At 41.4% G+C, this 25,528-nt stretch overlaps 1 protein-coding gene across 5 annotated transcripts in view; it reads right to left on the reverse strand.

Moving 5' to 3' along the window:
* Positions 1–25,528, reverse strand: part of LOC310907744 (SAM and SH3 domain-containing protein 1-like) — a 524,902-nt gene that overhangs the window by 53,895 nt on the left and 445,479 nt on the right. For 4 of the 5 annotated variants that reach the window (XM_083858181.1, XM_083858182.1, XM_083858184.1 and 1 more), the window contains exons 3-4: positions 7,867–7,917; positions 7,696–7,745 (exon numbers count right to left, since the gene is read on the reverse strand). In XM_083858181.1, the coding sequence (XP_083714307.1) occupies positions 7,696–7,745; positions 7,867–7,917 (101 nt within the window). The other variant, XM_083858185.1, reaches the window with a different exon arrangement.

Genomic DNA, 25,528 nt, shown 5'->3' on the forward strand with positions numbered 1-25,528 from the left:
CTTACAAAAGAAAGCTAGAAAAGTTTTGCCTGTCAAATTGGAAAGCTGCAAGAAGATTAACTTACTGCCTATTAATAAATCAGGCACGGGAACAACAGACACATGCTGGAAAAAAAATAGAAAAGAGAAGATAACATTTCCTAACTATTTGGACAGAACTCCAACCGTAGGTAGAGAAAGGGAGAACAACTTTAAAAACTTAATTAACTGCTTTTACAGGAGGCTGCTTAAAAGATAAGAGACCAGACTAGACATCTTAAACAGACCAGACTAGATATTGTCATAAGGATTGCCTCTGGAGGGCACTTTTGGTTCTTGTTTTGTAGCCTGGGGGCTTTGTAAGAACAATGTCAAAGCCTGACATATAAAATGGTCTCTGAATCTATCTTTCCATAAAAGTGCTGCAGTGGGGATAACATTGTTACACCTAAGCAATACCTTTGAAATCTGGAAGTGCTCTCGAAAACTTGGTGTGCAAGGAATACCCAATGCACACATTTGGATCACAAGCAAACTAAGCCTGTCTGATTATTAAGACTGGTTTTAACTAGGCTACAGCTTTCCTGTTAACTCTGGACTGATTCTGATCTCAGACAGAAAAACACTGGGGCTGATTTTGCACAGACAGTGGTATTATAAGAGACACAGTCATACGTGCCCCAAGAACGTGCTGGTACTCCACAGAACTGGAAAAGAAACAAATGACACCATGTGCTGCTTTCATGAATGTGCCTGTTGATTTTTGAAATCTCATCATTCTCAAAACAGAACAAATCTGGGAACTGAGAATGATGGGCATTTGTATTTTAAATGCAGATGTACTTTAACAAATGGCTGCATCTCATTTACGGACCATAAAATCCACAGGTGCATAGCACCATATGATGATGAAACCACTACTGTTATCGTCTTCAATAAACTGAGAGTGCCCCTCTCATTCCTTACCAATGATTATTTATAGCACACTGTGGAAAATGGTTTAGATGACATTTTTAGTACACTAATATTATGCATATTCAGAGCGGTGAATAAACCAATGCAAAAGGCCATGCTGGCTCTGCTGCAAAGCCATTTGGTTATCCGTGTGCATTAGAAACGGCCCACTTACATAATTAGTATGAAAAACTGACAGACTTGTAACTGCTCCTGACTGAATACAAGGTAATTTATCTAACTGGAGCTGGCACAGGAAGAAAATGGGCCTTTGGTATTTTTATCAAATTTGCATGAACCTGAAGAGAAAGGAGGCCCGCAAGGTTCTGACCTTGCTGGCACCAGTGTGAGAAAGGGATGGAAAGCAAAGAGGTTTCATTCAATTATCTTCTCATTAGGTTTCCATAGCAATGGCTCTTTAAGCAGGTCAAAACTTTCTCAGTGGAAACAAACACTGAGCTGCTTGTGGGCCGTGTGTGCTGTGTATGTATGTGTACTCTGTAGCATCACCAGCATGGAAGACACCACACTGGTCCCATGGGCTCAGTCCACGGACTGGCAGCAGGCAGATGGGGGTACATCATGTATTTAATAACAGCATGCTTGGTCCCAGCCAGGGGGCAGATAATTGCCAGCTAAAAACTCACTGACAGCAAAGAGCAGGGCCCAACACTGCAGGCAATACTTCTCTGCTCTCTCTGTATTGCTCACTACGTGCCACCTCAACTCGCTGTGACAAGTCAGACTTTCTCGTGAAATGTGCCCTTCATAGTTCCTTGTGCAAAATTACCAGGCTTGAAATCTTCTTCCAGCTGCTCAAAGGCGCACTGGTTTCTCTCCTCACGTGTCCCAGGCAGCGTTTGGCTGGCCTCACACTCCCATTGTGTGGGTTATTGTGGGAGTTTCCTGCCCTACTTCTCTTGAGGAGGCTGTTTAAAGGCAGCATGAATAATTTGCCTTTGACTAAATAAGGCCTCAAACAAGTGAAAACAGGGCCATACACATTCACTGGTTGGTTTTTTTTTTTTTTTTTTCAATTCCTGCAAGGACAGGGTATAAAAAAAAAAATGTATCTTAAGTTCAAACATCTCAAGTAAAAAAACTTCTTATTTCCTTTTCCTCCAATATTCTTTTCCATTTTTAAACTATGCAAAAGGAAGAATTTATTCTCTTAGCAATTAAGTGCAGCCTTTAGCTTCTTCAGTTTGAGGGATTTTTTTGGTTTTTTGCTTTGTTCTTCTCAGTTTCTGCGTTCTCTTTGCCTTACATCCTCTTTCAGACCAGCACTCCTCTTTCTTCGCAGATGAGCTTACCAATACCCGCCAGAATTAATCTGGGAACTCTGAGAAGTTGTCAGAATCTAAACTGATAGAATTTAAGGCCCCTCTATCCATCACCTGCAGGGATGATTTAATAACCTCCCGCATTCAAATCTTGACCTGCAGTTTGGATGCTGCAGGGATAGACAACTAGGGAATCAAGTGTTAAAAAGTACTGGCAAAGGCCAATAGATCAGTGTACCGAAGGGGGCAGAATTGAGGCTTGGATGAACTTTCCTGCAGCTTTCACTGAAAATCATTGTGGAAAACGGGAACACTGAAATGCAGGCTCTCTTCCAGCCTTAGGTTGATACCGAGTTCCAGTTTATACCGTGGGACACTAGAATGGCTGTACTACGGCACATTCATTGCAAAAAATTCTTAAAAACAGATTCAGTTAATTGTCTCTCCTGCAGTGACAACAGATCCAATGCAGATAGCAGCCACTTGTGCTGTGGCCTCACTGCTTGCCTGCTAACATCCTTGGAGAAAGCCATAACGCCCGAGGAGCCTCCAGCTCCTGCTGTGACATTCCCAACAAGCCATCAGAGATCTGGCCAAACTGTATGAATGGAAGGAGTGAGTGGCTGGGTACATCCTGCACACGCACAGGGTGACAGACATCCCCCTCAGGAGCAGCTGAAGTAGGGAGTTGAGGATGCAGCTGCCAGAGGCACAGCAGCTCCCCCACGCCAGGGAAATGCAAAGCCCCTGAGCAATGTTGCTCTGCATCACCTGCACCCCACACATGCCTGCTTTTCTCCTTCTGCCTGACACATATGTTTCTGGCCAGTTCCCTGCTCTGGCAGTGTCTCAGATTTAGGTCTTGAGTGTCACAGGGTCAAAAACATTTAAACTGTACTGAGCCACAGCCTGAGGAGTACAGCAGGATGAATTGTGGCACTTGATATGAACTGTAACCATTTACTGGTCAGGAGTGCACTTGAGTGGTACAGTTCAAGAGTGCAGGTGATTCACATAGAAGGTGACAATTCATAACACCCACTGCCACACAAAGGTGGTGGGAATGACTGAAACATCAGATACATGATGCAACTGTTACCTCCTGCGTTGTTTTCATCCTTTCTTTCTCTAGCAACTGTTAAGAAAAATATTAGTATATAGGAATGTCTGTACCTCATCCTATTTGTATGCAGTACTCCTGAGTCTCTCACCCACTTCCTTTTCTTTCCCAGCAGATCTCAGATACACCACATCTGAAACACAGCCCAAAGGCTGATGGAGCAAACAGTGACAGCAAACAGATCTATTTCCAAAGGGGGAAAACACACAACTTCCTTTCTGCAACATCCCCCCAGTTCTTCTAAAAACAGGATGAGAGTCAGGATGCAGAAGCTTGAGTTCAGGGGACTGGGTTTAACCTGGATTTCCTGGCAAACATGCAGAGCTCATCAGTCTGTCATGTAGATTTGACTGCTCAAAAATGGGAACAGGCTAAAAGTTGGGTTACATTGTTTAAGTGCTCTGTTTACAATTATGAGAAAACCCTGCTCAGTCTCCTATCTGAGTAAACATCCTTGGGGTGTTGCCATCTCTTCGAAATAATAGGAATTGTATATACAATACATCCCCAGATGAACACGGTATGGGGTCAGAGAAGTAACAGTAATTGCTAAAGAACATATTTACTGCATGCTTTCTACACGAATGATTCTTTTAGCAAAAGCAGAAGTCAATGTGTCTGTATAGAAGCGCCTGTGGTTCTGGGGAAATTTTTGTTTAAAATGAGTACTATCACTGTTAAAGATGCAGTTGCCACTTTACTGAAGATGCACTGAGAAACAGCAAAGTTACACTAGCCCACAACTGTCAGCAAGACTGCAGTTTAAAAGATGGAATTCTTCAAAAGGGCAGAGGGAAGTGAAATTTATTATTCAGCGAAGAAAGCTACAAACACCTCATTCCATGCCCTGCATTAGTTGCTGAATATGACATAACTTAGAAACCCGGCAAACTGTTTCAATTTACAGAAGGAACTCCAGTAGGGCCAAAAAACCAGAGCAGTTGTGAAGCAAAGCTTGAACAAACATGACTTTGTTTTCTGTTGTTTATGGATAGCTTTTCAGGCCACATCAGTACCCTTGCTGTTTTTCACATAAATCTCAGAGGCTTTTCCTCTGACTGAAGATTTTTCTTTCTTTGTCAGAACCAATCAAACAAAAGGCATAATTGGGAGGGCACACATAACGCACCGAGCAGCTTCACATACACAGTCTTTTTTTTGTAGCTTCATCTAATTAACAGGAACAATGTTGCTAGCCACAGAGGAAGGTAGTATTGCCCCAAATGCCTTGGGGGTGGGGGGGATGGCACAATGACTCACAGTGACAAACAATTCTGCCTCCAGGCTCATTTAATCCCTTTTGCCTGCCTACAAGCCGGGCTGCTGCTCATCTGTGTTAGAGCACATCACACACTAGACTAATACTTGTTGAGCAACTTGCTGGACTGAGAGTGCTAATTCTGCACTGACCTTACACCAGACTGGGCAGCAGGGTTAGTAAGACTGAACATACAGTGCTTGTCCACACAAACAGGATTTTTTCCTACCACAGACCACCAAGGTTAATCTGTTTTCAGTGTGGTGTACAGTGGAGCCTGTTGGGCTCTCTCTTCCAGCTGAGCAGAACAGAAAAGGAAAACCAAACCAGGTTAAAGCAAACATTGCTCTTCCCAAGTTCCCTCAAAGCTTCTTTCCGTCTGGAATGTCTAAACTCTGGCAAATTAAACAACCATCCAGATGTGTAAATTTAAAACTTTAGACTTTGGTAGCATTAGGCTGTAGGGTGTGCAGGCAGAAGTGCTGGGTGAGGGAGATACTGAGAGTGACCATTTTCCAACCACACACTTCTCCCTCCTGCTTTTTTCAGTAAAATTTTCAGATTTTTCCTTGGGACTGCCCTTATTTTCTACAGCAACCTGCTCAGAACACCAGAACAGAAACAACTCATTTCACCCTAGCGAAATATTTGGATTTTCAGTATGTAAAATTATAACTGTTCTTGGATAAGCTCTTACTTGTGGATGAGTACTCAAAAAAACTACACATTTTCCAACTGCTGAAAGTCTCTACATTAAGATTTGAACAAATCTTTCCTTTTGTCGCCCAAATCTTTTATGAATCTGAGAAACCAGTGTACATCTACATCAAGTTTCATATTTGGCAAACTAGTCTTCTCATAACAAAAGAAGTTTTGTAGAAGGTTTACCACACATCTTGCATGCAGCATGAGAATGACATAAAAACAGTGTCCCCAAAGGGACAAGCTTCCATGTCTAGTAGCATGTCCACACGGAAAATTCAGATGAAAGTCATATACTAAACCCCACAAAAATCCCTGCGGCCAACGCAACATCCTTCCCTGAAAAATATCAAATTCAGCATGTTAGTAGCAAGTACAGGTGTATTGGATGGGCTTGAACAGGTCACTTTCCTGCAGACCACTTTTGTAAACTCTGCCCCCCTGGAAGAGGCAATTTCTGTGATAATTCAGCCTTCCAGGCTAGAAGGGTGAAGTCAACACTGATGTGGCAGGCTGTCACAAATAGGCACTAACCTTGTAGTTTCAGGTTTGAATAATTTGTACAGTATTGAGTAGATACAACTTATTATTTTCAATATCTTGTCCAATTATCATGTATCACATGGTCTTGTTTCTTATTGTGCAAGTATGTGACACAACCTGTCCTGCACCAGTTTCATGTATATGATCAGGTTAATCACATCCACCCTTCTACAAATCCTCAAATGGCACAGTTCCATTCTTGAAAGGTCCATAAAAATCACATGCCCCTTTCATCTGAAATAAGATAATATAATTTCCTTTCAGTGAGGTAAATGGGCTATCTCAGAGGAGTCACTCAGGAGATTTTTTTTGCTGATACTGTCTTCTCACACTGTTATTTGTGGTAGAACACCTACACAGAAACACAACTTAGGAAGCGGGCTAGAACAGGTAAGTGGAGTTTTTTCCAAGTTGTGTGCTGTCCTCTTGTGAGATCTTCATCTCACTATTACCTGAGGTGAGATTATGATATTTACCCATGGGTAAAGTGCTCTGAGGCTGAGAAAGTCATATGATTATACGATAACCTTGCAGGTTTACTTCCCAGATTACAGTTCCCACCTACTTGGCACCTCTGGTTTCATTATAATGTTGGATAGCCAGGTATCCTTCAAGGATTCTTTTCCATATGTGAGTATGGGAAGCACAAAGTATTAAACCCTAAGACTTCTAGGCCTCCTCTTTTACCAGCATGTAATATAGGGCAGTGATGGTACCCAAGGTAAAATTCACCTTTATCAGTCTTAGGCTGTTTTGAAAATGAGCATCTCACCTCAAGCAAACCATCTCTGCTTTTGTCTCTGAGTGATGAAGCAAGACAAGGCACTTCTAAAAGGCAATTTATCAGGTTCTGAGACCTTTAGCATGAATCAGCTTCCAGACAAGCCCAAAGGAAGCTCCTAAGCAGTTGTTCACTACCATACAACTGACTTCTTTATGGTCAGTGCCCAGGTAAGTCCCATACACTGCATCCACCAAAGATTGCTCTGGGACTGACAGTCCTTCTACTGAACTAGCAAAAGCAAGAAACCTTCCTGTTACTGCCCAGGGATGAATCACTTGAGCATATTCAAATGTGGGAGTGTGAAACCTTACAAAAGCACGACCCATCGCAAATGGATTCCATGTACTCCCTCTGAACTCATCCAGCTGGCACTACCCCATGGACGTGCAGGCAATTGGACATACAGTGTCAGTTGTCTTCATGCACCACTGCACGTTACCCTCAGCAGCAGGCATCCAAGATCTTGGGATCAAAGGAAGGAGGCACAGAAAACAAGCACATACATTGCACCAGGAGTTGATTGTAAACAGAAACTCTTTCAGTCCTCACAGAGAGGTTTTCATTAAGGACACTAAAATTAAAGCTTCTTTTAGCTTGGTTTTAAATACTTCATGCCCTTGGCACCTTCTTCAAAAGCACAGTTACAAACACAGGAGTGCAGAGGAGAAGGAACATGATGGAAGCCTGCAACTCTCCTTTCCCTTCACCTCTTATTTTTGTCACTGCATTTAGGTCTAGTCAAAGAAAGTAATTTTTAAAGCAGGTGTAATTTGCAGAGAATGTGAAATCACTGATGTTCCTCAGAAATGACCACCAGTTGTTTTGGTGCATGCATACCCCAAGTGCTCACAGAAGAAAAAAACAATAACCCTCCCTTGACATAAAAACCCAAAATAACAAAAGGCCAAAAGGGAGGAAGAGAAAGAGCAGATTCCAAAACAGGTTTCATTCATAGTGTCTGGACCTGAAATCTAGATACGTCAGCACAATCTAAAATTAATTTACTCCAAGGAAAAAGAAAACATACCAAATTCCCCCTCCCTCCTTTCTCACTTCCTGTGCCTTCACTTACTTTCTTTCAGTGTCAGGTGTTGATGCGGTGCTGCTGAGACCAAGTGATTCCTGCAAGAGAAGACATGCAGCACTGAGAACAGACACCAGAGAAGCCTTTACCCAATTTATGCAGAATATCAGATTAAAGAACAAACAAACAAAAGTGGATGATCAAAAACTAAGTGCTTACCTCAATCTGGGATCGCAGCTGTAGAGATGTAGGGCTGGCATCAGGTTTCTCCTAAAATACAACAAATATCAAGTTAAAGAAATATCTAAACACCAGAAAGAAGAAATTTGAAGGGGAGAAAAAGGGAAAAGAAAGAGAGTAACAGAACCAAGAACTATTTCAAAACAGTTCATTCAGGAAACATTAACTACTCTAGAAGGAACTGCTTTCAGGATAAATTCTGAAATAATCCAGTAAAACAGCTGATTTCACACTTATCACTGGAAAGTAAAACTGCCAGACAGAAGTCATTCAAAACAAAATAGAGGGGTGTTTTATTTTCACTAGATCACCACACAATTTGTTAGATAAGTTCAAGTGCAATTTCCAAGAAATTACCTTCAGGAAAAAATTGGCATTAAAAGAACATTCTTGGAGGAAAAAATACTGAGAGGATGCAGATACCTTTCATCAAGACCAGTTTCTCACACAGAAACTTGTCAACATTATGGAGTTCAAACCACTTTTCTATAAACATCTAGCATATAACCATTTACTCCAGAACTCTGTTGTCCAGGCTCCCTTTGCAGTTGATGGGGAGACATAGAAATTCTTACAGAACAACTTGCCTGACAGGTTTCAGCTACCTCAAGTTAGATGAGGGAGTCCCACTGGTGGTATCTAATTGAAGACTGCAAGCCAACTTATTAAAGGGCACATACTATTAACATGTCTAGCTGAAATCAGTGGGAAAACTGCAGTTAGAATGGAGGAAGATAATACAGTCATCAGGACTGATAATTACACTCTTGTTGGTTGATATTCACATGAAATCATGGGGTAAGCTACTTATTCCTACTTTATTTTCAGCCAGCCCTAGCCCTTGTGAAGTTATTGCAAAGTGAATTCCATAACTTACTCATCACAGCTGGGTAAGCAGTGGTGTACATGCTTCAAGAAAATAAAAAAAAAAGACATGAATTTGTTTCTCAGTACTGAAGGGCTTCTTGTTCATGCATTCCTCAGCTTACATGTAAAACTCTTATCTCTGTGAAATTGTACTTCCTATGCCCTTTGTTTACACAAAGAGTGACGAAACATCCTTGGGATTTAATTAAAAAAAAAAAAAAAAAAGAAAAAGAAAAAGAAAAAAAAAAAAGAAAAAAAGAAAAAGAAAAGAAAACCAGACACTACTTTATGGAAATGCAGCCTTTTAATACTAAACAGGAAATTACTACTGATTGCCATGAGGTGGTGTTGGATTAACCCACTCAGGAAGTCTGCAAGACCTGTGGTAGAAAGGAGCCTACTCTGCCATCACGCAACTGAGTCAGCTCACACTGCTGCTCACAGCAGCCAGGGAGGGCCCAGGATGGCCCATGGCCATGTTCCTGCTCCTGAGCAAGGCTGACACCAGGTCACTGCCCTGCCGGGGGATTTTGCCTGACCGTGCATTGTCTATGTATCTGCTTTTGCTGATTTTGTAGCACAAAAAGGGAAATGAAGTCCTTGAGTGAAAGAGGACATGAAAAGGCAATCACGTCCACTTACTGACAGATCCAACAGGACTCCTCTAGTCAAGCAGAAGCTGGACCAAGCCCAGGGAAATTCCAGAGTTGTTAACAGATCAGAGAAATTAAACTAGCTATTTGGCACCAGACATCCCTCTCTTTGTCCTTTAGTTCTGTCAAAATGAAATCTGACTAACATTTGCACCTGGAAAAGGCTGCAGGCATATTGCTGCAAATGTTCCTCTGACACTGTCCAATCCCTGCCTAGCTCTTTGCAAGGAGGGAGAAAAAGACAAGCTCCACAATCCCAGCACTTGCGATTCATGACGGCCTCATTTATCCATACTCGGCTGCACTGATGAGAAAAGCTACATTTTATCAGTTTTATGTTACAGTTTCAGTATGCCAGTCCGGAGAATCCACAATGTCCCCAACAGGCCATTAGATCTCAAGTTCCTGATGATTTAGCTGTTGTCTTTTATTTTTTAAATTTAGTAGTTTTTTGTAAACTACCATTTATAAGACGTTGCCTGTCCTCTCATTAAAAGTCTTGTACTTGAGCAGTTGCTTGTGAAGTTGAAGCCTGTGTGTACAATTAGATGGAAAGTTCCTACTTTCAGCTTAAAACTACTCAGCTGAACAGTCAGCTGCATCCCGTGTAACTAAATCCTAAAAAATCTGTCTGTATTTATTTTCTTTTTTCTCATTTGCTGTCAAGCTCACCCTGTTAGAACAGGAGCTGTTTTATAGGACCAAGATGAATGTGGAGGACAGAAGCAAGGACAACGTTCCTCTCCCTCCTCCAGAGCACCACTTCGCAATGCTGGAATGCAGAACACCTGACAGTCCTGCACTGTTGTGATTAATACTCCTACCTGCCTTTCCAGCAGAATGGTATTTTTTTCTATTGCTATTAATACAAGAAACCAAAGGAAAACACTTGGGGAAATAGTACTCTCAACTAAACTTCTGGCTTAGATCTGTATCAGAGATCACAGAACTTTCATCAGCCTCCAGCAATTCTATTTATTTTGGTTAAAATACATTAAGCCTCACGTTAAACCTCACTTTAAAATCCACAGGTTGTGTTGACTTTAATCCATTGGGATCAGGGCTCTTTTTTACCAAAGGCTAATTCTAGAAGGCTGAGCAAATGTTGTACTGTTGGCATATTCCCTGGCACACCACACAATCTTCTCAGAAAATATTTTTAAAGGTTATTTTCATTAAAGTACATCTTTCATCCTTCTGAGTCAAAACTTAAAAATGAAACCAAGGACAGCCTGGGCTTACAGAAACAGTGGCTGCAGTAAGAGACATTCCTAGCCTGCATTTCCAGAGCTCTTGTCTAGACAAAGCAGGCATCAGAGCAATAGGTATCTCCTGTGCAAGCAGCCTTGCTGCCCCAGATAACTGCTCCTCCACATGTGCCCATAAAGCTTGCCTGAGATGTACCAGAAAATTCATATCACCTACATGCAACACAGTGCTCTGAAGATCTGAGAAATTATCTGAGAAAGTACCTGATCAAGTGCAGACTCCCTAAGCTACACTACTAAATCCAGTGCTTCCCAAAGGTGACTTTTTCTTGCATGGTTTCTGGATTTAAGGGGTCCTAGGCAGGACACCTGTCTGTACGCAGAAACTGTTGGTCCATACTAAAGTTGTCCAATACACTATTAAAACCAGCAACTAAGATCTGAAGATTCTGGAGAAACTGAGATCTCCATAAATTGTACCAAATACCCAGGGAACACATTAGATGGAAGGCGAACAGTGGCTTAACACCAGCTTGTCCAGCTCCTCCTGAGGTCCAAGGTCAGCACAGCACAGAATCTCAAATACTGATAATAAACCCAGGGGGAAGTTTTAAAAATTAGTAATGCTAATATCCTGTAGACCAAGCCCACTGAATTTAAGGTAGGGATTCCTCTATCAAGTCACCTACACTTGAGCTAAAACAATCTCAGCTTGCAGAGGAATTTTGTTCTCCCACCTTTAAAGCCATTTCTTAGCAGTCCTATTTCCTTCCTTTTTCCTCCTTTATCCAAAGCCAGTACCATCAAGAGGATGGGTGCAGGATAAGGCCCTGAGGTCCTGGCAGAAGCTCTGATCCAGCAGCAGGAGGAAGGGATGGATGTCAGGTGTGGTGCTGCTCAGGAACTGCCTGGGATCACCAACCCTTCTGCACTGGTGGGTGCCACAGAGAGCGACTGCAGAGCTGCACTAGTAACCTTGGGAGCCCTGGTGTAGAAGTGCCAGTTGGGAAATGCTTTTTACAAATGTCTTGTTTTGAAAGAAAATGTGTGTAGTAAGCTTAACAAGCAGGATTTGTAGCTTATGCTTCAAACCTTTAGTTGTTTGCCTTAGGGATCAAGAAAGAAGCTTCCTTCACAGGTAGCTTTTTCCGCCTACTTTATACACTGAATTTATGCGACCATTTGCATACATTTTCTTTTCAAATTACTGTACATTTCTAAATATTGTGATTTTGGTTTTATATACTACTTTCCTCATAAAAATCTTTTTACCATTTATGAGCTAAGTCTGAAAAACACAACTGGGAAGAAAGTACAAAGCACAAAATACATGGGAAAGAATCTGAAAAAAACATTTCCTGCCTGGAATGGCAGGTTTTGAATTCATGAGGGACTTTTCCTTCAATGACAATTTCAGTTCACTTGTTCTGTATGCAATATAACAAATAAGAGGCTTATCACAGCCTATCTGAAGGCATTGCTAGTGTACTCCTGAAATACACAAGCATAGCAGACAAGAGTATCTGAAAGGAAACTTGGTTATCCAGGGTATGGTTCACACATTCTAGGGGGAATGTGCATATTTTAACTACTTAAACATTAAGCCACATCTACGCTCCACACCACAAGTAAGTTTAGGAAATTATATTCATTGAATTAATCCCTTCTAATTAAAAATTCATTAACCTCTTCACAATTTCTGCCACAAGAGCTGTATCCATTTGAATCATAAATTTAAGCATTCCTCTGCAGATCCCAAGACAGGATTAATCTCACTGTGCAGACAGAAAGTGTGTGAAGTGAGACCCAGATGAGTGCTGGGATAAAACAGTGACATAACCAGCAAAAAGGAGATGACTAAAAAGCTCATAGATGTAGAAGTAATTTTATGAAACCATTTCAGCAGGTGTAAATAAAGTATATACAGTAAAAAACTTCTGTGAGAGAATTCTGCCCATCTTTCCACAAATGTTTTCTCTCTGCTCTGAACACTCACTGCATGTTCTAGTCTAGCTTCTAAAATGATTAAATAAAGATGTATCTGAAAGACAGCAGAGCACTGAAGGCTTGTAAGGGTTTGATTTACTTTGAGAGCAATAATTCTGCCTGGAGTCCCCCACCACACTCTGTATTTCAGCTTCTGCAGAGGTTCTGGGGAATAAGCAGGGAAGCCCCCATAAAGAGATAGCACAGGTATGCAGGTATGTAATGGAAATTACCCACGAGTCACTAGATATGAGCCACAGGTCAGAATAAAGAAATAAAAAAGACCTATTCCTGTGTTGAACACCTCAGCAAGTGTTGGAGGGAACTAACAATTCAGTGAGTTTCCAGTAGTACAGATTAGTTCAAGTCCCATTTTGAGTTTCAAACCACAACCCCTGGACCATCCCCTTAGCTGTTACAGTGAAGAAAGAAGGTTTTTCTGCACTGCTGGTCTTGCACATTAGGGCCTGAGCTGACACATGCTAAATGATAGCAGCCTGCAGCAGCAAAACTCTGGATCAAGGAAATGAGTTAAGCAGGAGGAATAGTAAAAAAAAACCCCAAAAAACAAAACAAAACAAAAAACCCCCACAAACTTCTAAGCACAAAACAGAAGTCCAAGTGTCTCAATGCCTCATACAAAAGTGCAGACATTGGTAAACACTTAGCCTAACTACTGATGAAATGCAGCTTCAGAGAGAGCACACTGTTAGAGCACTCACATGTCTGCTTTTAGTATTGGAGAGGGAAGAAATATCCTGCCTCTCAACTTGATGCAAACACCAGAATCTATAAAAGCTAACACATCTCAGGGCAAACATTGGACCCTCTCTCCCTTTGCCAACAATGAAAGCAGAAGGGGTTTTTTCACCCATCTTAAATATACTGCATTCAACACTAAGGCTGGGACCCACAGGGCTGAAAAACACTTCACAGTGATTTTGAAAAACATAATTCATTAGCAATTATAGAGAAACTGTAGCTTTTGTAAAGCCCTGTAACAATAAAAAGTGAGGCAGTGCTAAGACATAAATTCACTTGTAACAAACAGAAGCAGAGTCCAGAAAAATTATGGCACAAACACAAAAGAAACCTCAATAGAAATGGGCTTCAGAGCAAGGAAAGTCGATATGGGAACACAGCATTCTGCAGACAGGAAATCAAATACCTTCTGATCAATTTTCCAAACAAGATGAAGCAAGCTCAGAACTATGGCAGCTATCTTTGTGCTAAAAGTGTATTAATATAAAGACCAATACGTGATTGAAACACAGCAGGTCTTTGATTGATGCATTTTACACTTGTTACTCAAATGGTACAATACTAAAGTGTTCTTGTTGCGGGCAGGAACTGCCTCGGTAGTAGAACTCTTGCTGGTATAAAAAGGATGAGTAAGACCTGCTAGCTTTGCCTAAAAATCCTTACCTTTGTCAGCACTGACTTCTGTTGTACAGGTAAGGCCAAAAAGAACCTTTGTGAAATAATGTTGGAAAACAGTGAAAGACACTGGTTTCCAGGGAGGACATTAAAAGAAAGAGAGTGGTTTTGGCATCAGGAAGAGCTGTAATGTTTCAGTGGAATGAAAAAAACCCTAAACAAACCACATCAAGAGTGGTTAAATGTGAAGCCAGAGGACTCAGGATGTGACACAGACAAGGGAGGCATGAGGTAAAGCCCAACTGGATACTGCCCAAATGGGGCCCTTCTTGTTCAAGAGCTGACAATGAGCCTGGGGAAGAGCCACCACTTCCCCCAGTGAGAGCGTTTTGTTCTGTGGGAAAAGCACAACAAAAGGAAGAGAGAAAATAAATGAATAAACAAACAAGCAAAAAACAGTTTGCTACAGGGTACTTTGGGGTAGGAACAGTCTGGTCAGCCAAGTCCAGATTCCTTGCCCAGGTGCTGGCCCTCTGGCAGGATGGCTAACGGCAGTGGGCTGTACCTTGGCCTCAGTCACTTCCTGAACAACCACCCACAATTAATGAGGAAAGCAGCACCTCCATGAGCCACACATCCCTATCACCATCACCCTGCAGCCTGCTTTCTCTAACTGTGGGGCTAGGAATTTTGAGTGCTTTTCAAACGAAGTACTCACTGATAAGATGAGAAAACAACCACGAGGAGCTCCTTGCCATAAAAGCCATGGCTGAATATGGCAAACCTCTCTCAGAATACCAATGGTCCCGATTTGTTTTAATGTTCAGGCCACTTATTCCTAAGCGTCAATGATGTTCTCCATTTTCCTCTATATAACACTTTCCAATCCTACCAATTTTTCATTTTCATATACACAAGGCTGTACTATGTTTCTATTAAGATTATTTGCCGTTTTCTCAATTTCTCCTCAGTGTTTCCGAGAACAACAAAAAATGTATTTTCTTTTTGAAAAGTGGCAAGGAAAGAGCAGGGGAAGCTCAGACTTAGACCAATGCCTCCAGGAAAACTTCTACATCCACGCTATCAATCCTTTTAGACACACCATGGAAACAGAGGCTAACACAAGTCTGCTGTCATATTTATATTGATACTATACTTGTGTACCTACATGCCAATATCCTATCTTGAGCACATGGAATTTCAGATGATCTATACTGCAAATGAATGGAAGCTTTCGTGCTGGATGAATCAATATGCTCCAGGCTCAGGGATTCTTATAAAATGGATTGTTACTGTAATACTGATGACCTTTTGCAGGTGCCCCCATTCACATCATCACTGTGATAGCTGACACTTTATGTTGTACCAAACAATAATTTCCCAAGATCAGAAACTAAGTCGACTTCGAGTTACTTAAAAACCTTGGTAAAACTAAGGAGGAGGTAAATCAAGAGAAAGCACTGCTCATTAGGAGACCTACAAACAGTTTTTTACCACAGATGTATGGATTATCAGCAAGGAAGCCCCCCATTTCATGGGGAAAAAAAGCCAACATTTTGCATTAATTTCATTCTGGGAAAGCAGTGACTTGCTTTATTTTGTTAAAAAGGAGACAGATTTTTTAAAAATTACACAGGTTATGTAGTGGATATTTTAGCGCTTTTTTTTTTTTTTTTTTTTTTCTGATTTATGACAAACTGATAAGCTGAAAGGCATTTTGTGTAAGGAACTTTCATCATACAGTTACTGCAGTGCACAGTAGAATTAGACAGTTCTCTCAATTTTTTTTTACTTGAGACACTGCACATTGCAGAGAATCAAACCCAAACTCAAGTATATATGAAAGAGATCCACTCTTTCTGTTAGGTTCTCTAGCTGTAGAAGGCAAACCCAAAATTCGGAACTCAAGAGCACTGTAGGCAGTGGACAAAATTTGGCACAACCATTTTTTTCCTACACCTGCTGATCTCTGGACTGCCTGTGGCTGCTATCAGCTCTTCAGAGCTCCTGACTTCCTTTTCCTTCAAAAGCCTCTAGAAAAACCTGCACCTATATCCACGTTTCCAGTTTTAATAAGTCTGTATGTATAGATATGTATATACCTACTCTGTGAGTTTTTTTAAACATGAAATTGATCAGAGCATGACTAAAGCCCTTATTTAACTCAAGAAAACCGATTTAAGACTTTCTCACACTCAGCACAGAATTTCTGAAAGTTTTAGTGTCATTGTTCAGGAAATGGATTTAACTTTGAATCTTTTAGAGAAGTGAAAGAATCCAGTAAAACAAAACAAAACAAACCCCAAACCACAAACAATACAAACTCCCCCTAAAAACACAGAAAAAATCCCAAACCAACCCCACCAGGAAAAAGAGGCAACAGAATCATGTGATAGAGAGTTGTGCTGAGTCAGGACCTGAGTCACATTATCCCTGTCAAGCAGTCTTATCATGAGGCTGTGCCCACATACACATTTACTGGTTTTCTCATCTTTCCATGAAGAAATCCAAACTGCCTACCGTTGCATCTTTTTGTGCAAAAAAAAATTACACCAAAATTATAAACATTTGGGCAAAATAGATTCTTGCTTTCTAGCCAACAGTAACACTGTACCTCTATTTTCCTCTTTCAGAGGTTAAAAACACCGACAGCTGCTAGCTCAAAAAAGCAGACATCCTGAACTCAGGTCTTTGTTGGCAGCAAGCCTTGTAGCCCAAGCTCTCAAGCCATCCATTCTTTGGGGTTTAGACTGGGTAGGCCCTTTCTGCTGATTTGCACTATCACTTTAACTTTTTAAATTCATTTCAGCTCCCCCTTCGTGATTTCTATGTTCTATGTTATTTCACAAGAGGACCAGAGTTGAAAACCTGTAACAACATGACATATGCTGCATATTTCAGGACTTACAAACATGGAGGGCTGGTGGGGTCTGACCCCCATTTCAACCACTTTGACAATGGAAACAGCGGGAATACAAATGAGAAAAGGCTTTGAAAAAAAAAATTCTATCAGACAAGCTTGTGTCAGCATATTGGGAACTAACTCGGATAACATTTCTTTATTACAATAAACTCATTTTGAAGAAAGTTTATTTCAGGATCCTTTTTAAGAAGGCACTTGAAGCAGGAAAGAAACTGGTCATACTGGGATAAGTTTTATAATAGATATAAATTTTTAAAATATGAGTTTTACAACCATTAAAAAAAGCAGAATGCTTAACTTGAAATCAAACTGGTTCTGGTTAGTAGCTTGATATGTGAAACTGAACACCTGAAAGTTAAGACTCAGAATATGAATCCATTCCCTAGAGCTGGGCACTGCACTTCTTGCTCTCAACCTGCATAAACGCACTCCAGGAATGTGAGTGGGTGAGGAGAGAGAGACAAATGTTAATAGCTGGATGCTAACTTCAAAGTCTCCTACGAAGTGAGGGGAGAAATTAATTTCTTGAACAAAACAACTGAAAACAAATTAATCACATTAATGCAAAAAAAGGACTAGACCACAAATTGCTAGTCTGTACTTACTCATTCTTCCTGTTATAAAAACTACCTTTGATAAAAGAACTTTTAAATTAGCTGTTCTCTCTTTACCTTTGAAATTGAAGCCTTTATTTGATGGATGCTTTGGGCCAGAACCTTACCTAAATCTTCATCACTGGTCATCACATGATCATTATTACAAAACTAAATTTCATATCAACTCTGATGCTCTAAGTCATCATGAAAAATTGCTTCCATCAGAGGGAAAAATTATTATTGAATGCCATTAGACTATCTGGGGACAATTTGGTTATTTACACAGAAGATTTACAATATCCCTATTTGAGAATATTAAGAAGTAATGATTGCCTTCTACACATTCATGATAAAAATCTTTATCTATACAACAATTGAGAGAAATATTCTCCATTTTCTATTTACATTTAAAGTAAGACTGGTATAGAAATTTGTATGCCATAGATGTAGCAGTTAACAGGAACAGCCCCAACTGGAGATGCAGCAAATAGGAGCCCTTCTCCATGGGATTATTGCTGCATGCTTTGCTTTGAAGGGTAATGGTGCAACAGTGACATCTGACAGCTCCAACGCTAGTCAGCACAACTGCTGGAAAGGGGTTAAATTAAAGGCTTCAGTCATGCCATTAACAGCTCTCGCTGCTGGGCCAGGCTCCAGCCCAGCTGCAGAGCTCCAACCAGTTTTTGCAAAGCTCAGCTGTTCTGCTGAAAATGCACAAGTGGGCTCCTGCCACACGACCAACAATTGGGGTAGAAGGTGGGGCTTGCTTTGGCACACAGGCCAAACAGAAGAAAAGTAACACGAGTTTCAGTGATTCTTAAATCTAAAGGGCAACAAATCTGAATTCTGAGGATCCATCAAGCAGCTATAAAATGCTTCTTTCTTTGTACTAAGCAGGAGGGGCAGAGATTTTCCCCTGAAGAGGACAGTGGGTGCCAGAACCTGCCCCCAGGGCCACAGCAGCCTCCTGGTAAGATTGGCTTGTGCAGTCCCTGGGCTTGATTGCTGCTCCCTCCAGCCCAGGGGCATCCCCCCACTTTCAGGCTAGCACAGAGTGGCGATGCACAATTCTGCTTTCCCTTGTTTGGTTGTTACGAAACATATGGTTATCCCATCACAGACTGAGTGAGGGTCCTTTCCAAACAAAAGGCCAGTTGCTGAATGATGAACAAACTTCAAACCAAGAATGTCTGCAGAGAAAAAATGACACGTGCTGCTTACAGACAAAGCATTTGCACCCCAGCAAACATCCATCTTTCAGTCACCACAGATAACTTAAGCCAGAGGAATCTGCAAAGAAAGCTGCCACCACAGTTCCAAGCGAATCATCTGCAATCATTATCTACAACTATTCACTGTAGAATTAAGAGTGCTGCAGCAAAGCCTTATAAATTATTCTCTCGTGTAACATTTTCTCCTTGCTTGCTCCTGAAGCAGCAACTACAACAGACTTCTTCCCAAGTTCCACTTGAAACTTCAGCCTTTTTGTCCACCACACTTTGGGTCACACTTGACTTTAAAAGAGGGATGCACAGAACTAGCCATGCAGAAACAAAGGAAGCACAAGTGCAGGGCAGTCTTGCACTCCAAGAGCCACCCATAGTTTTTCAGTGACATAGTGTGTACAAGTAGCACATGCACTTCATTCCAGCAAAGTCTGTACAGCTTCCCCACCCCCGCCCTCATCCACTAATGGCCATATTTTAGTATTAAAGGAGTACTGCAGTCACAGGTAATCAAATTGTGGCATTAAAAAGGCCAGCATGCTTTGAATTTTTGTAACTTGTCTTTCAAACACATATAAAGCAAAACAGAGGCCTCAGCAACGAATAACTGCTTTTGTTCCAGTGTCTATTCAAAACCCTGCCCCTCAGCTACTAGCACTAAAGAGTGCACTTATGCAGGCAATCTAGCAGCACAAGAGTTGGCCAGAAATTACAGCAATGTCCTGATGAAGCAGGCAAAGCTAGGACACTAAGGGAGTAGTGCCTCATCTCTACTGCCTCCCATTCTCTTCACCATCCCACCATAGCGGAATGAATAAGTGGCACTGTGGGGCCTAATTGCCAGCTCAGGTTAAGCCACAACAGTCCTTCTGGATGCCCAACATGGGTATTTCAGGGTTCAAGATAACAACAGGTTTGATTGGAATGTGCTAGATTGAATTTATAGCTGTAATTGCTGATTAGCTATTAATTGGCAGGTGCTTGTCAGGAGCCTTGCTTGCCTGACTGTACATTAGAGTCCAGTGCTCATTAGTGGCTGGTTTTTGCTCTGGCTGCTGCTGTGCTGCTTTATCACCTCCCTGTGCTGTGCCTGGGAACACTGTGATAACAGCAGCAGTGATGTGCTGGGGCTGGCAGGTGGCCAGGGACTCGCTGTGTGTCTGTGCTGCTGCCTGGGCTGGCTGGCACTGCAGTGTGGGCTTCAGTCAAAGGGACCTGACCCATGGATGGATCCATGTGGGAGCAGTAGTGTGGAAGCAGCTGTGGCTCTGGCTATGTCAGGGCAGCAGCAGGAATACCTGTGAAGGGATGGAGGCCCAGGGTAACTCTGCTGCAGCAGGCAGATACTGACACAGCAGTGCCTGTGGATAAGTCCATGCTGGAGCACCTGAAAGTGTGCGGCCATGGATAATCCCACAAGACAGCAGGTATTCCCCTGGAATGACTGCAACTGTGGGTAAGGCTATGATGGAACAGGTTTGTTCCTGAAGGGGCTGTGGCTGTGGGTAAGGCCACACTGGAGCAGCTGCACCTCAAAGCAACTGTGACAGTGGACAGGCCTGTGCCACAGCAGCTATAACCCCAAAGTGACTGTGGCTCAGAGATAAAAGCTCCGCTTGGAGCAGGTACAGACATACAGGACTACTGTCTGTGGATAAATCCTAGCCAGGCTAGGAGCAAGAGAAGGACTGTCCAATGTTATGGTCTGGCTCAAAGGGACAAGGGGCAAAGACTGTAATGGATACAGGTTTAAATCATTGTAACCCATGTCAGAGGAATGGCTATAAGCAGGAGCCACACAAAGCACTGGAGGACAAAAAGCAGTTCCAAGGGCAGCAGCAAACAGATTTGAACCAGCTTTGGTGCCCAATAATTCCACACACCACACCACCTCTCCTGAATAAACTCAGTGGACATTTATAAGCATTTTACAGGCATGGTCCACTGGACGGGGGAGCTAATATCTGTGAGTTGTAACAAGAAATGAGAAGGGCAGTGGCAAAAAAATGAGAATGTGTTGGCTTTGGCTGGGATAGAGTTAATATTCCTCACAGTGGCTAGTAAAGGGCTCTGTTTTGGATTTGTGCTGGAGACAATTTTGATAATTCAGGGACATTTTTGGCATTGCTGAGCTGTGCTTACACAGAGTCAAGGCCTTTTCTGCATCCCATCAGCAAGCAGACTGGGAGTGCACAAGAAATTGGAAGGGGACACAGGTGAGACAACTAACCTCAACTGATCCAAGAGATGCATATGGTATCATGCTCAACATACTCAGCTGGGGGAAGAAGGAGGAAAAGGATGGGGACACTAGGAGTGATGGTATTTGTCTTCCCAAGTCACTGTAACACATGATGGATCCCTGCTTTCCTGGCTGAACACCTGCCAGCCCATGGGAAGGAGTGAAAGAATTCCTTGTTTGGTTTTTCTTGTGTGCACAGCTTATGCTTTACCTACTAAACAGTCTTTACCTCAATCCATGAATCTTTCCACTTTTACTCCTCTGATTGGCTCCCCCATTTTATCAGGGCAGGGGAGTGAGTGAGTGGCTATGCTGAGGTTAACCATAACACATTGAAGGACAGCTAGGGAAAGCAAGCTAAGCCCTGTTAATTTAAGGTCAATATAAAGGCCATCTGTTACTGTAATGCTGCAGAAACCTGGGGCTCCATCGTGACTCCTACTTCATGTAACTAAGTCTTCCCAATAAGCTTCTAAATAAGTGTGTACATTGAACAGAAACAGAAAAAAACAACCCACCAAAAACCAGAAAGAGAAATGAAATATTATGGGCAATGACATAACAAAGCACAAGACTAGAAGTGACAAAGAAAATGTTGACAGCTGGGAAATTTGTAGTAAGAGAAAGACAAAAGCAGACTAATCCTCAAGGTAAGAAATGTTGAGCCAGACTTCATCCTAGAGATGGATAAAATACCTGGAATAAAATACGATCAGCAAAACCATAACAAACCCCAACCAGCTGCACAGAACCTACAAAGACAAAGGCAGTAGCAAAAGTACAAACTCAGAAAACAACTAACAAAGTAAATGAGACCCACAAGTCCAGGAATCTTGGTGCCTCACAACATTGCAGCACTGCTGTGATCAACAATAATTCTCGATCTCAATCTAAACCAAATGGCAGTCAAAGCTTTAGACTGGGGAACAGCTACTGAAGTCAAACCACTTCAGTTAATAATTTGCTGCTAAGCACTTTCAGTTCTGCTTTGTCGCCGCTGCTATCCCAGGGAACAAATGCACTGCAAGCCGCCTGCCTGCAACAAGCCAAGGGTTTGCTGCAGGAAGGGAGCGTGCTCAGTCTTGTCTCCTCTTCTCTCCAGCATATGTAAATTACAAATGCAAAGCTCGATGAACAAATCACGAAACACCCGTCTTTGCAAATGTCTTTGTGTAAGTCGTATGACTCAGCTTGCTGGTAGGCACTCCAAGTAAATTAATTCACCATGGTATGGAAAACCTGAGTGAAGTAAAACTTAAGCTGTACAAACACCTGCAAGAGTTTCTAAATGCCTGGGGTTTTGCAGCCAAGACCTGCTTGTTTGGGCAGGTGCTGCCACTGTTATGGGAGTGTCCGTGGTACAAATTCCTCTGCTCAACTGTCTTCAGCACGGAGAGCAGTCCAGACTTCTTGGAAACAAATCTGCTCTAATCAGGACAGCAACAAAATGTCTTGACCAAAAGCTGCTTTTTTTTTTTTTTCTGCTCACACTCCTCTTTGTACCTTGAGGTTTTTTTCCCAGGTTATGGCCCTAACAGGGTTTAGTTATAACATCTTAAGGCTCTGTTAGTGCATAAACCATTTCTTTTGCAGTTTTTATTGTTTCAGATCCAGTTCTAACACAAACTTCTCAACAATACTGTCTCTTATTCAAGGTTATTTGCAGCCTGTGAATAAGAGCATGCCAATGGACACAGAATGAGTTGCCAATTACACAAGGTTTTGTTAAAAAACGAGTAAAATAAAAACAGTACACTAGTAAATGTGGTGAAGCTATAGAACATTATCTCATATGCTACACTAAACCTTCACATACACACAGGTCCCTCTAATCTAATAGGAATTAGATTATGCGTATTGCAACGTGCTCAGCATGCTACTTCTATAAAGAAACTATGGCTTTATGCACTTCAACTGACTTTCAAACCAGAAAGAGACACAGAAGTCCATCAGCATCAATTTTTATTCTTTGTCTCATCTGCTCTTCATTTCACTTACTCTGTGATAATTCTTATACCTATATATATTTAATATAATATACTAGAGAAATTGAGAGGTTAGAAAAACAAAGTATTTAAGCACATGCCTGGCAACAGTACTAGTGTGTTTAAACCTTGGCATGTTTTTGCATGCTTTATTGCATTAAGTCCTGATCACACAGGACAGTACTAGCAGTAAGACACGTTAGTAAATAATACAGGATACCTTCATTTTTCATTGCACAGGACTGCAGTTCCTGTAGAAACTCCTGATTTTATTTCACAGTGCATAAGCTGCAATTCTATAAAACTTTATAGGACAGATATATCTTTTTAAATTTGGAAAAAGAGTAAATCACTTGCTGTCCCATCATGTCCAGAGGCCACTCTTTATCAGGGCATCACATCACAAAAGGAAAGAAAACAAGAGGATGGAAACTGGTTGGTGCTAAGAGGGAGGCTTGCAGCAATGATAGGGAGATTACCTGGAGCCTGTTTCATAATTCAACATTCCGTATAAATTCATGGAAATCCTAACACCCAGGTATATCCCTTATGCATTGAAATTTTGTGAGGGCTCCCAGGACTGCAAAAGTGGATTTAATAGAATTCCTTAGATGTCAACAAACTACTGGTACTCTGCACTTTTGAAAACAAACTCCAAATCTTAATGAAATTGTAATGCCAAAATCTGATTAATTTCTGATTTGAAGCAATGCTTCTTTCTTGTGTTTCCTGTCCTTGAAAAGTACTCAATTCTAGCTCCTTGAACATAATCCATGGTAAAAGGATATACTGTAACAGAGCCTTTTTTCATATCACATACAGCTTACTATGACTTCTAAAATGCCAAAATTTAAGCATAAATAAGATGACAGAACTGATTAACCAAGATCTTGATCTTTAAACTTTTTAAACAGTAACTTATTTGCCTCACAGCTCTCAGCTTGAATCAGACACTATTAATTACATAAACTCAATTATTAACCTTTCATATTAACAGTTTTGTTTCCTCACTCCTTTGGTATCCTTCAGATCTAATTAAACACCAACTCTTTACAGCACAACACTTCCCACTGAATGGATTCTCACAGCTCTTCTGCATCTGCCCCCCCTTGACGAGGCCTTGAAATGCCTACAAGGATTCAAAATGCTGCTGCTGCTGTTTAAATACTAAAATGTGAGGTTATCTCAGTAGATCACACTCGCTCCAGTCCCTTTGCTGGCTGTGCAAGATATCTGCTGCAAAAAGTGTTCTTCATGGTCTCTGTCCGTTTGCCACTAAATTAATCTGTTTTCTTTGCACGTCCTTGGCTTCTCTAGCACTGGCAAACACTTGTCTTTTACACCATTCCTTTCTATCACTTCAAGTCTCAGTGTTAGAGGACAAAAAGACATTTTGAAATTTACTGCAAAAAAGAAATGTATTAGATCATCAGAATAAAAAAAATAATAAACTATTTGCTTTACTATCTTAAAAATCAGCTTCTTGGTAGCTCTAAATATGATTGTAATCACTATTTTCAACAAAATTAAAAATAATGAAATTTTTAGCTAGCACTCCATGCAAAATAGGATGAGTTACAGAAAGACCACTGCAGTTTTAGAGGCTGGCATGCAAGGCTAATTGGAGCCCATTTCTCTTTCCAACAGTTTCTTCCACCTCCAATTCCAGTATACTACAAAGTGATAAATTTTGATGTCCTCCACACTATGAAAAAGGAAATTAAAAGTTTTCAGAGAGGAAAAAAAATTTCCTCCAGAGTTTTCTTCTGCATATTTTGCACTTTGCGTTGTCCCAAGTGAAATATTTGCCTTTTATAGCTGTTTCACTATACACTGTCCTTGTCTCTATAGGACCTGCTCCCAAGGGTTTTTTTCCACAGCTACAAACGTAAGACATGATTTATGTGGTGACACAATGCACTGCTATTCCCAGGAAGGGAAAAACTATCCCCAAACCTACTCAGTCTTAAGACTACACCTCCCACCAGGACAGGCACTTGGGTTCACACCTGTCCTATCACTTTGAACTCTCTCATTGGTACTGCTGAGGAGCAGATCAGCACCTGAACAGTAAAAACTGGGAAAAGTATAGTGTAATGGCCAGAAGAGAACAAGGCACAAAGCCCAAACACAAAGGAGATTGCTTCAGAAGATGGCATTCCTTGAGAGGAAACAGCTGGAGACAAAATCAGCAGCAGTGCAGTGCTGATGCATCCAAATTAGACTTGACATTACTCAGACTGCTGTGGTCTTCCAATGGACAGCAAGGCTTTTCCTACTTCTTGCAATAAACTAGCTCAGCACACTGCTGAGTGACTCAGAGTTCACCCAGAAAACCCATAAAGAGAAAGAGTCCTCTCTGCTATTTTCATGTGTTCTGGCTGCAAACAGTCTGAACAAGGCCCTCCAGGATTTTGGAGCCTGAATGACCCAGACTACGACATCACAGAAAGTAAAATGCAGCTATTACTTGTGTCTGTTCTGCCTTGAATTGCCAAAAACATCGTAACATGCCTCCTACAGTGCCCAAAGAAAAGAATGAGAATTATCTGTTAAAAGATAAAAGGAGTCCTCTTGG

Source organism: Zosterops lateralis (genome assembly GCF_965231275.1).
Source record: "Zosterops lateralis genome assembly, chromosome: 3".
Classification (NCBI taxonomy): Eukaryota; Metazoa; Chordata; class Aves; order Passeriformes; family Zosteropidae; genus Zosterops; species Zosterops lateralis.